Source organism: Vigna angularis, chromosome 7 (assembly GCF_016808095.1).
Source record: "Vigna angularis cultivar LongXiaoDou No.4 chromosome 7, ASM1680809v1, whole genome shotgun sequence".
Taxonomy (NCBI): Eukaryota; Viridiplantae; Streptophyta; class Magnoliopsida; order Fabales; family Fabaceae; genus Vigna; species Vigna angularis.
In genome coordinates, this window is record NC_068976.1 from 25,483,739 (window position 1) to 25,496,078 (window position 12,340).

Below are 12,340 nucleotides of genomic sequence, written 5' to 3' on the forward strand. Positions count from 1 at the left end.
TGCATTTGTTGATTAAGTTGATATTCAATAAAATTAAATTTTATATTTATTATAGCATTTAATAGTAAGAAAAAAAAATGAGTGTTTGAAAATGTTAATAAGTTAGATTTTTTTTACAAAGTAGCATTGTTATTAACTTTTATTACATATAATATTACATTTAGAGAAAAAAAAAAGAGAGAGAAAAATTATTATAATATACATTTTTAAATAAAATAAGTAATTCTCTAGTGTAGCCATTACTATTAATATTATTTACTTTAAAAAGTCAAACACATTATTATATTGAAACATGAAGATAAAAATGTTAAAAAAAATGTAGCCCTAATTAAGTCCTTAATATAAAACCTTTTGTCTTATTAATATTTATTGTGTTATAACTTTAATTAAGAGATAATATACATCAATTCACAACCCATGGATACGACAAGTTTCATATGTACATGTTTCCTACAAAATACATTAATTAATTGATTATTATTTAATGCATCTAAATAAACATGTAGCACTTATAAAGCTTCAACGCAATACCCAACCTCCCAAAAAGAAAAAATAAATCATAATTCCAAAAACTTTCTGGTTTAAAATGGTGGGGATGATAGTGTGGACGGACTGACTCATCTTATATAAGAATTATGATCTAATTTTGTTGGCCTGTATAACTTTGTCATGGGCTACCAAGTCAACCTGCGTAACAAAATCTTGAAAAACAAAAAATTTATAATAACGTTGTAACAATTGTTTTGTTTTAACATTTCATATTTTTGTTACATTAAGATCTACATCAATGAGAAAGGTAACATCAATGCTAACCAAAAGAGATTGGCTCAACCTGAAGAGCTTTCTCTAATACACTAGGAGCAAATAAACCGAAAGAATTAAATTAGACAGTAATCAATAGCAATTAGTAACTAGCTTACGAGCATATCACAAAAATGGATAATTTATTACAATCTTCAAATAAGTATAAAAAACAACAATCAATACAACCTTTCAAATATGAGCACAAAGTCGTTTATAACATATTCATAACCTTGAGGAATATATAATGGGTTAGAAATGGATTTTAAGCCTAACTCAACTCCACAAATAACCTGTAGGATAAGGTTTATATCCATTTATAAACTATAAATTGACCTTATCTCTAGTCGATGTGAGACTTCCATATATATTCCAATATACGAGAATAGATAACACTTTTAAAATAAGATTGAGTTTTATTAAAAAGTGAAGTTTAAGTTCGAAATAAGATTAAGTTTTATTAAAAGTGAAGTTTAAGTTTAATTATTAGTCAATGTGAGATTTCTAATATATTTCTTCGCTAAGATATATACATATATTAGGATAAACTATAATCATAACTCAATAACATATTAAGAAATAAACTTTAAATTTAACTCAATTTCATAAAATTATCTTATTTATAATTAATGTGAGATCTCGAGCAAATTTTACCATAAACACTAGTTATTCGACCTTTTTGTAGTGTCTTTACAAGCGTTAACATTTCAATGTGCAAGCTTCGTACTTAGACTTGATTTGGAAGGATAGCAGCTATTTTGACCTTCTTGATACTCATAAATGCTAAAAAAAATTATTATTAATAATTAAGTGTAACAATTCTTATAGCCATTTTTTCAATATCCAAATATAAGAACTATGGATCAAGATAAGAGAATTGTAGAATTAAAATCATTAGAAACAATGATAATAATAGTATTTATTTATTTGAAGTTCATATCAGAAAATAAAACTAATCAATCACCACAATCACCACCAGGTCCTCCAAATTGAAGACAATACTCAACTTTTCTATGAAGATTGCCGTAGAAAGTAAGACCAAAACACTTAGGATTGTCAACGTATTTTTTTATTTGATAGTTTTCAGGTCCGTAGTTTTTTCTGGATGCATTTTTGTAATAGATATAAGTGAAATAACATGCATGATAAAAGTTTCCATCAGGAAAATATCCCGATCCCATTGTAGGGCTTAGAGAACCACGAGGAGTTAATGTTCTTCCACCCCATCCTACTTTATCCGCTGAACTCAAGTTGGAGAACAATTTGGCTGGAAAATATCCAACAGCAATAGTATTGCTTAGATGTATCCACCAGTTTTTGGACTTTGGGTCCTGAAAATGTATGTACAAAATTTTGTCAAGAAAATAATACCTCACTTTCATGTATCATATAATATTATATGAAAAATGTATGCCAAGAACATTACCTGACTAATAGAAACAACAAAACGATAAGTTGGTCCTCCGTACAACGATGTATTTAGAAAAGGTCCACCAATATAAGATGCAGGATTAGTCTGAACAAAACCTGGACATCGTAAATTGTAGCATCCCGTCTTATGAAAATTGTCTCTCTGTATATTTTTTTAACATCACATTACATTTTGAAGAAATGAATTTCTTTTTCAAAAATATTTCCTACGTTAAAATAAACTAAGAAATAATATTCATGTGAAACAAAACTCGAATTTGATGTTCATATAAATGTGTGTACCGTCCATGATACATATGAATGGGTTCGATTGTCACCGTACAAATCCAAACTCACCTATAACAAAATGTGAGATCAGAAAGGTATTGTTTTCTATATCATTAAATAAACACTATTTACTGAAAAAAGGTTTATAATAATAAAATTAAAACTTACATGCCATCCAACACTAATTTTGTTATTACTGTCTATGGGTCCATTTTCAACCCATACATGAGAAAGGGACATTTGACCCTTAGTAACTCTTGGGTTATAAATGCTAGTGCCTCCTTCGACCCCATAATATGGACCATATTTTGAAGAAAGAGCCATCTCAGCAAGCTGCAAAGTTTAATAGATTTTAACATCGAATATGAGCTAATTTGTAGAAATAAACCATGAAAATTTGAATTTCAGTCAAAGACCCAACATACATGAACACCAGAGACATCTTTGACAAAAATACTACTATTTAGTAATTGTTTTTCTTGAATAAGTTCTTCTTTCGTTGTTCTCCGAATAGGAATTGTGCCTTTAGGACATTTTACAAATCCAAATATTTGTGTACCTTGTAATTTCTTCATACTTGATTTTTCAATTGGTTTTCGTATGCTAGGCTTTTTCTGCAATTAAACAACATAAACATATATTGAAACTATAAGGAAATGTAATTATATAAAGATTGAAAATTAGAAATTATTTAAGGAAAGAAATGTATATATATATACTTGTAACTTATGATTCTTTAGTATAGGATGATCAAATGCTGATTGTTTATTAATATCTATACAGTCAACTGTGTCTCCATATTTTGTCTCCAGAATTTAAAATACAACAAAGAAAAAAAATAAAATATCAGTAACTATAATTACATTGAATTCACCAAAAAAATGTATAAGGAAATTTTATTAAAAAAACTATAAATACATGAATAGTTTTAACAGGAGGCTTGTTAATGAGCTTTAGTTGTCGTTCGAGCTCCATATCTTCTTTGAGTGTATCTCGAATACAATGACCTGTAGGACTTGCACCGATCACCAAACACAAAACTACGATCAATGTCTTGATCATTTTTCTAGATTGTCAATTATTTTTTTACTGCTCACGTTTCAAACTAGAGATAAAATAGTATTTAAAATTGAATATTAATGTTTCTCATCAGGCAAATCACGTTAAATATTTAATAGCATTAAATATTGTATTTATTATAACATTTAATAGTAGAAAAAACAAAATTCTTAAGGTGTTTGATAAAGATAATATGTTTGAAACGTTTTTCCAATCATCAGTGTTGTCCATAAAATGTAAACATATATAAACACAAAACAAAGATCAATGTCTTGATCATTTTTCAATCACTTTTTGATTGCTCACGTTTCAAACTAGAGATAAAATACGACAAACAACAGACCGCTCAGTCAGAGTAAGGCAGACGAGTGGTCCCAAATTCCCTATCACGCAAGTTTACTTGTAAATCTTATTTATTAAGTATTGGATTAGGATTACGGTTTGATTAATTATAAGTTTATTTCGAAACTTACAAATGTAAGTCAGAAATAAAGAGATAGATAATTCGATTTATTGTGAATTTAAGATATTAGAGTAATCCCTGATCGATTAAATAACTGACTTGAGTTTGACAAAGTACCTGTCCATACGGGTTAGAATACAAACATCAAGGACATATAAGAATTGAATTAAACGTACTCAAGATAATATAATATAAGTCATTCAAAAGAAAAGTGTAAAGAAATGTTTGAGAATGATTCTCAACTCACACCGAAACAAATAATATATTGAATCTTAATGTTTTACATTAAACAAATAAAGCTAGATATTTAATAGCATTAAATATTATATTTATTATAACATTTAATAGCAGAAAAAAACAAAATTCTTTAAAGAGTTTGATAAAGGTAGTATGTTAGAAACGTTTTAAATATTTAATAGCATTAAATATTATATTTATTATAACATTTAATAGTAGAAAAAACAAAATTCTTAAGGTGTTGATGAAGATAATATGTTAGAAACGTTTTTCCAATTATCAGTGCTGTCCATAAAATTTAAACATATATTATTATTTTTAAAAAAATGAGTTTTCATTATTATTGTTATTATTGGGTGAAGTTTGATACAAGAAAAAAAAATTCTTTTATTTAGCTTGATTAAACTGGATTCCTACTCCTACGTATCTCTAGGTATAACAGATAATTAGAGTTACACAGTTTTTGCATAAAAATTATTTGTCTATTAATAGTTGTAAATTTCTGTTATTTATTTTTTATTAAAAAATTATGAACTATCACAGCTCAAAGATCATGGAAAAAAATAATACAGATGTACACCCTGTGAGAACCTGAATAATTAACGCACTAAATCCACTCTCTGATCACCATTAAAAGCACTTTGACACGTCAAAACACACACTGCATGCGCCTGCCATGTGTCTCTGTAAGAACGTTCCAAAAACGTTGGTGGAAAACAAGTGGCGTGCAGAGGATGGACGTTCGTCCTGCGTGGGAAGGGAAATTCACCCTCTGCATGCACTGACGCCATCTGTCACGTCAAAAGCTTCTAAAAGCTGTAGTGGAAGCCAGGTGGCCGTACGTGAATGCATGGCCGTTTGACGAGAATGAGAAAATGATTTCTCTGAAAAACACTTCACTCCATTCCATGCATTCACCTTCTTTCTCGCGAAACCCTGGCCATTTCTCTTCTCCAGCTTCTCTCTAAAATCTTTCATCTTCTCTCTAAGATAACTCACCATCAAAATCTCTGCTTCCATTTCAGAAACCGTAGGATCGTTCACGGTGTCGTGAGCTTTCATTTGAACCGAACAGAACTGACTCCGAACTGGTAAGTTCTAAAACCCTAAAACGCTCCGTTCCGAGTTATATGCAGCGCTGGTACTGCTGCATGTTAGAATATAAGCTGAGTTTTTCTCCATTTCTTGTAGTTAGATTGAGTGAAACGCTTGAGAAGCACGTTGAGGGTAGGAAAACGGTATTTGGGCAAGTTAAAAGCATTCGCTTAGGGAGTTCACTGCTAGACCAGGTAAGGGAAGCTTTAGTAATTTAATTTAATACTTGTTTGATGTGTATGAAAGCAATGAAGTGTACTGGATGTCTGAAATGCATGAAATATTTGATGTTTAGTTATACATGAACGAGCATGGTTGTACTGGATGTATGTGATGAATATTGTTTGAACTGTATGCTGAGAATGAAATGTATGATTTGGAATATGAATAAGTTTCTGTATGGTTTGGGATAATAATATAAATTTTGTAATGTATGAGATTTATGGTGGAGAGAAATTATAAGTTATGAATCGTATGAAAACGGTAAAGTTATTGTAAACTGAAAAATCTGGAAAATATCATGTTCTCTGCTTGATAAAATACGCTCGTCCTTGTACGGTCATATACCGTTCGGTTTCTCTAAAATTGATTTAGAGTGAAATTCTTTCATTTGGAAAGGATTCTGTCTTAGAACGAGCGTCCCATTTGAAATGCTAATTGAGCGTTCGTCCTAAGTGGCGTTCGGTCTTAGACCGAACGCTCGTTCAAAAAGATAAATGATAAGTAGCGCTCGTCCTTATGTCGAGCGTCCGTCTTTGATAGTGTTCGGCCCTCTGTCGAGCGTTCGTTCTTGATAGCGGTCGGCCTTAAGTCGAGCGTTCGTCTTGGATAGCGTTCGGCCTTATATCGAACGTTCGTTCTGAATCGCGCAAGGTCTTCTATCAAGCGCTCGTACAAATTGAATAATTATTTGATTTTAAATAGCGTTCGTCCAAATCTTAAATAGCGTTCGTCCTGATTTTAAATAGCGTTCGTTCAAATTATTAGTTGACGTTCGGTCATTGACTGGCGGTATTCCCTCTTGAAATTTAATCACGCTTGGTTTATTTATCTAAAGGAATTGTATTGTATCTATCCTCTGGATTCAATCTAAAATCTTTATACTTAAATTATTCTAAGTATTATTCCGAACTTCTAAAGTCAATTCCCTTTAATTGAGTCATGTATTTATAACGTCCGTCAGAGGACTGAGGTTCGTTTCTGTTGTTCAGAAACGATTATTTCTCTGTACTGAAATAACGTTCGTCCTTATTTCGAAAAGGATGAACGTTCGTTAATTTATGAAAGTGGAACACAGAATGAAAATGTGAATAATAGAAATGGTTAAGGTGTGTGAACGTTATTTTAAGAGGAATATTGAAAGTGGATTTTTAACGAACGTTCCAAGGAGGAACGTCTATATGATCTGAATGTGATAAGTTGTATAGTATGACCATGGTAAAATCGCTGATGGCTGATCATCCTGATATTCCGTGAGTGCTCATTCTCATGTAGAGGGGAGTAGGTCATGTGTGGGAATGGCAGGAGGCCCTAGCCCTATTGAGTACTTTGAGGCTGATAGGGTTAACCTCGGGTGGCAGCTGATGGATGGTTCCAGTTACTACATCACCCGAGTGCACGAACGCCTGCGGTTACATGGATTCATACAGTCCGGACAGTCGTCATTTATGAGTGTTGGTTAATTTATTCTATTCTGATTTATTGATGTATGTCTTGAGTGTTAATTTCTGATGTTAAATTGTATGTGAGTTGTACGAATTAAATTACCTAAGCTTACCCTTTCGATTTCCTTGTGTTGTCTATTGGTTATGTATGTCCGTCTTGTCAATGCAATGATCATCCGTTGTGGATGTGAGCAGATGGAGAGGCGCCACTTGAAGATATGCTGGAAGAAGAAAATTTGGCGGACGCCAATCTAGTCGAGGTGGAGGTTAAGGCCGAGCAGTAGATCGCTCGTTCTTTAGTAGCTATTAGTGGCTTTATTGTTGTTTTGGGACGTTCGGTTGTGTAGTTTTGTAAAACCGCTCGTCCAGATCTTGACGCCTGTTATTTAGTTTCTGAACGTTGTAAGTTTTGTGCGTTCGTTTTTAATAGCTGCTGTAATTAAGACTGCACTGTTAACTCTGTAAATGTGATTAGTTCTAATTAATGGTAATTACTATTTATTGGGATGTTACATTTATTGGTATCAGAGCAGTTTTGTTCTTTTAAGGACAAGTAGGGTTATGAGTACACTATGTTTTCGTTGTGTGCTTGTATTGTGTTTAACGAGTTATGGAATTAGTTAACTCTTGAACATAACTAACGTACGTCTTCTCTGTGTCCAGAGAATCACATGGCACCTAGACTTCCTCCGCCACCTCAACCCAACGAACCGGATACGTCCAACAGCGCTCGGTTGTTGGAGACGGTGATCGATAGGCTGCAACAACAGAATACGACCCTTATGGAGCAGAATGCTACTCTGATGCAGCAAAATCAGGCAGCTATGCAAAGTTTGGAAGCCTCTCGATCCAACTCTGAGGCGACGCAGCGGCAGTTAATGGAGATATTGGCTGCAACCAGGGGCGCGACTGGAGCGTCCTCTTCTAACGCTGCCCCGCCTACTGCTGAGTGGAGTTTAGAGAGTTTTCTCCAACATCGTCCGGCCAAGTTTAATGGGAAGGGCCTTCCGGACGAAGCGGATCAATGGCTAAGAGACATGGAAAGGATTTATGATGCCAAAAGATGTCCAGATGACAACCGTTTGGCATTCACAGAGTATTTGTTAACGGGAGAAGCTAGCCATTGGTGGTCAAGTATGAAGATATTGTTGACCGAAGCTCAGAGTCCAATTTCCTGGGAGGTTTTCAGGGCTAAGTTTTATGAAGAGTATTTCCCGGACAGTGTGCGGTTTGCTAAGGAGGTGGAGTTCCTTCAGTTGGTACAAGGTGGTATGTCCGTCTCGGAGTACACCAACAAATTCAAACACCTGGTCCGTTTTAATACCATGGCTACGAGTGGAGAATGGCAATGCAGGAAGTTTGAAAACGGGTTGAGAAGTGACTTGAAGGTATTAATATCAAGTCTGTGTATTAGATCCTTCCCAGCCATGGTTGAGAGAGCAAAGGTACTGGAGAAGAACGTTGCTGAGGCCGAGCAACAGAAGAAACAGCAAGTGAGTAGGGGGCCGGTCTTATCCAGAGGTGCAACGAACGTGAGACGACCCCCGTACGCTCGTCCAGGCCAATCCTCTAGTGGATCCCAAGCCTTGGCTACTGTCGGCCAGTCTGGACAGCCAAGGAGTGTAGCATGTTTCCAGTGTGGAGGACCGCACCTTAGGTGGGCTTGTCCTCAACTGAATGGGGGAAAATACTGCACTAAATGCAGAAGGAGTGGACACTCGGATCACGAGTGCAATATGGGAGGACGTGCGGCAATGAGGCCGCCGAACGCTGGAAGAACCCAACAAGGAAGAGGTGGACGTGCGCAAGCTACAGGAAGAGTTTATGCAATTACGGGTGCAGAAGCTGCTCGTTCAGGTACACTCATCACCAGCACTTGCTTATTATTTGGAAAGCCGTGTGGCGTGTTGTATGATTCGGGGGCAACTCATTCCTTCATCTCGAAGGCATGCGTTGAGAAACTGGGGCTAGTGGAGAGTGAATTACAGTTCGACTTGGTGGTGTCAACCCCAGCGGCTGGTGGGATCAAGACGTCTACAGTTTGTGTAAGATGTCCTATAGAAGTTGAGGGGCGTAGATATAAGGTCAATCTCATTTGTTTACCCCTTCAAGACTTAGAAGTAATTTTGGGAATGGATTGGTTGGCTACCAATCGGATTCTCATTGATTGTGGGAAGAAGGAGTTAGTCTTCCCATGCGAAGAAGAGGAGGAGTTATCTGTTGATCGCGGTCAGTTGATGGAGGACATCATGGAAGGAGCGAGTTGTTTTCTGATCATGACGTATGAAGACAACGAAGTGGAACGTTCGTCCAATGATGAGAGCAGTGGAGGACGAACGGTAGTGGATGACTTTCCGGACGTCTTTCCGGATGAAGTCCCTGGTCTACCTCTCGTTCGTGAGGTCGAATTCACGATCGACCTGGTGACAACTGCTGCACCCATCTCGGTTCAACCTTATAGGATGGCACCAGCCGAGTTGGCCGAGCTAAAAATGCAGATTGAAGAATTGATGGATAAGAAGTTCATCAGGCCGAGTGCTTCACCATGGGGAGCACCTGTGTTGTTGGTCAAGAAGAAGGATGGCAGCTCTCGGCTCTGCATTGATTATAGACAACTTAATAAGCTGACCATCAAGAACAAGTATCCACTGCCAAGGATAGACGACCTACTGGATCAGTTGCAAGGTGCGTGCGTGTTTTCAAAGATTGATCTACGTTCGGGCTATCATCAGATTAGAGTGAAGGAGGGAGATATTCATAAGACAGCATTTCGGTCTCGTTATGGTCATTATGAATACGTGGTGATGCCCTTTGGAGTAACGAACGCACCTGCAATCTTCATGGACTACATGAACAGGATTTTTAGGCCGTACCTTGACAAATTTGTAGTGGTGTTTATTGATGACATCCTTATCTACTCCAAGAGCTTTGACGAACATGAAGACCACTTGAGAATCGTGTTGAGCGTGTTGAGGGAAAAAGAATTGTATGCCAAGCGTTCAAAGTGTGAATTCTGGATGAAGGAAATCCAATTCTTGGGGCACGTCGTTTCTGCAGGTGGTATTGCAGTGGATCCAGCCAAGGTGAAAGCGGTGTTGGATTGGGAGAGCCCACGTTCGGTCACAGAGGTTAGAAGCTTCGTGGGGCTCGCGGGCTACTATAGGCGGTTCATTGAGGGATTCTCTAAGATAGTAGCCCCTCTGACTTATCTCACCAGGAAGGATCAGCCGTTCGCATGGACTGATCGTTGTGAGGAGAGCTTCCAGGAATTGAAGAAGAAATTGACGAGCGCCCCAGTGTTGGTCATTCCAGACACGGCCAAACCTTTTGAGGTGTATTGTGATGCGTCGTATCAAGGTTTGGGTTGCGTATTGATGCAGGAAAGGAAGGTAGTGGCGTACGCTTCTAGGCAGTTGAAGATCCACGAGAAGAATTACCCCACACACGACTTAGAATTGGCAGCAGTCGTGTTTGCACTTAAGATTTGGAGGCATCATCTGTATGGAGCAACGTTTCAAGTATTTAGTGATCACAAGAGTCTCAAGTACCTCTTTGATAAAAAAGAATTGAATATGAGGCAAAGGAGGTGGCTTGAATTCTTGAAAGATTACGAGTTCGAGCTGTTGTACCATCCTGGAAAAGCTAACGTAGTGGCGGACGCCTTGAGTAGGAAGGCAGTAAGGGTCTCGACAATGATGGTGAAAGAGCTGAGCTTGGTAGAAAGTTTTAGAGATCTAAGGTTACAGTTCGATTTAGGAGCGAACGTGATTAGATGCTGTAACCTTAGACTTTCCAGTGATGTGTTTGATCGGATCAGAGTGAAACAGCATGAAGATGAGGAATTGGCAAAGATATTGAGTACGCTCGGCACAGATCAGGCTAAGGGATTCAATATTGGAACGGACGATTTACTGCGCTATATGGATAGAGCGTGCGTTCCAAACGACGGCGAACTGAAGAGAATCATCCTGGAGGAAGGACATCACAGCCGTCTTAGCATGCATCCGGGCATGACTAAGATGTATCAGGACCTCCGTTTATCATTCTGGTGGCCTGGAATGAAGAGTGACATTGCACGTTTTGTAGCGTCTTGTTTAACTTGTCAACGTGCAAAGGCTAAACACCAAAGACCAGGTGGATTGCTGCAGCCATTGGAGATTCCAGAATGGAAGTGGGATAGCATTTCCATGGATTTCGTGACCCATCTGCCACGCACGGTCAGAAACCATGATTCAGTTTGGGTGATTGTGGATAGATTAACTAAGAGCGCCCACTTCCTAGCAGTCAACCTAAAGATGTCAATGACAAACTTGGCCAAATTATACGTTAAGGAGATCGTTCGCTTGCATGGAGTTCCTTCGAGCATCATTTCCGACCGAGACACGAGATTCACATCTCGTTTTTGGCAATCGTTGCAAGGCGAGTTGGGAAGCAAGTTGCAAATGAGTTCTGCCTATCACCCTCAGACGGACGGCCAATCTGAGCGAACTATCCAGACGCTCGAGGACTTATTGAGGACGTGCGTCCTAGATCATGTGGGAGTATGGGATGAAGTTCTACCGCTCGTTGAATTCACGTATAACAACAGCTTTCAAGCAAGCATAGGAATGGCGTCGTTTGAAGCTCTTTATGGAAGGAAATGTCGAACCCCATTGTGTTGGTTCCAAGAAGGTGAGAACGTATTGACTGGACCAGAATTAATCCAGCAAACCACCGAGAAGGTGAAACTGATTCAAGAACGATTGAAGACGTCTCAAAGCAGGCAGAAATCTTATGCTGATAAGAGGAGAAGACCATTAGAGTTCGCTGCTGGTGATCACGTGTTCCTCAGGTTGAATCCAATCACTGGAGTGGGAAGAGTCCTTTGTCCAAAGAAGCTTTCACCCAAGTTCGTAGGGCCTTATCAAATTCTGAAGAAGATTGGATCAGTTGCGTATGAACTAGCTTTACCACCTCAACTGTCAACCTACATCCACTTTTTCACGTTTCTCAACTCCGAAAATATATAGCTGATCCATCACACGTACTGGAGTTGGAAGACGTCCAGCTTCGCCCAAACCGAACGCTGGAAATGCAACCCGTCCGAGTGGAAGATAGCCGTATCAAACTCTACAAGGGAAAACAAGTTACTCTGGTGAAGGTGGTGTGGGATGCAAGGACTGGAGACTCAACATGGGAGGTTGAAGAGGCCATGAAGGAGCTATACCCTCAATTATTTCCGGGTAAGCTTTAGAATTTTCGAGGACGAAAATTTTTTGTAGTTAGGAGGAATGTGAGAACCTGAATAATTAACGCACTAAATCCACTCTCTGATCACCATTAA

The 12,340-nt window shown here is 37.6% G+C and overlaps 1 protein-coding gene and 1 long non-coding RNA gene across 3 annotated transcripts; one reads left to right on the forward strand and one right to left on the reverse strand.

Moving 5' to 3' along the window:
- Window positions 1-1,695: 1,695 nt before the first annotated feature.
- LOC108337530 (uncharacterized) lies at window positions 1,696-4,234 on the reverse strand. 2 transcript variants are annotated; one of them, XM_017574081.2, is made up of 8 exons: window positions 4,139-4,234; window positions 3,418-3,506; window positions 3,219-3,305; window positions 2,925-3,113; window positions 2,668-2,832; window positions 2,515-2,568; window positions 2,228-2,374; window positions 1,696-2,132 (listed from the first exon to the last, which is right to left on the reverse strand). In XM_017574081.2, exons 2-8 carry the CDS (start codon window positions 3,472-3,474, stop codon window positions 1,758-1,760), a joined length of 1,074 nt encoding a protein of 357 aa, XP_017429570.1. In that variant the 5' UTR covers window positions 3,475-3,506; window positions 4,139-4,234; the 3' UTR covers window positions 1,696-1,757. The 2 variants fall into 2 exon arrangements, with proteins under 2 accessions (XP_017429570.1, XP_017429569.1); XM_017574080.1 differs by lacking the exon at window positions 4,139-4,234 and having other exon boundaries at window positions 3,418-4,129.
- Window positions 4,235-5,244: 1,010 nt separating this feature from the next.
- On the forward strand, window positions 5,245-7,388 carry LOC128197671 (uncharacterized). The gene is made up of 3 exons (XR_008250291.1): window positions 5,245-5,349; window positions 5,450-5,547; window positions 7,213-7,388. It is a non-coding gene; the product is annotated as an uncharacterized LOC128197671 (long non-coding RNA).
- Window positions 7,389-12,340: the final 4,952 nt, after the last annotated feature.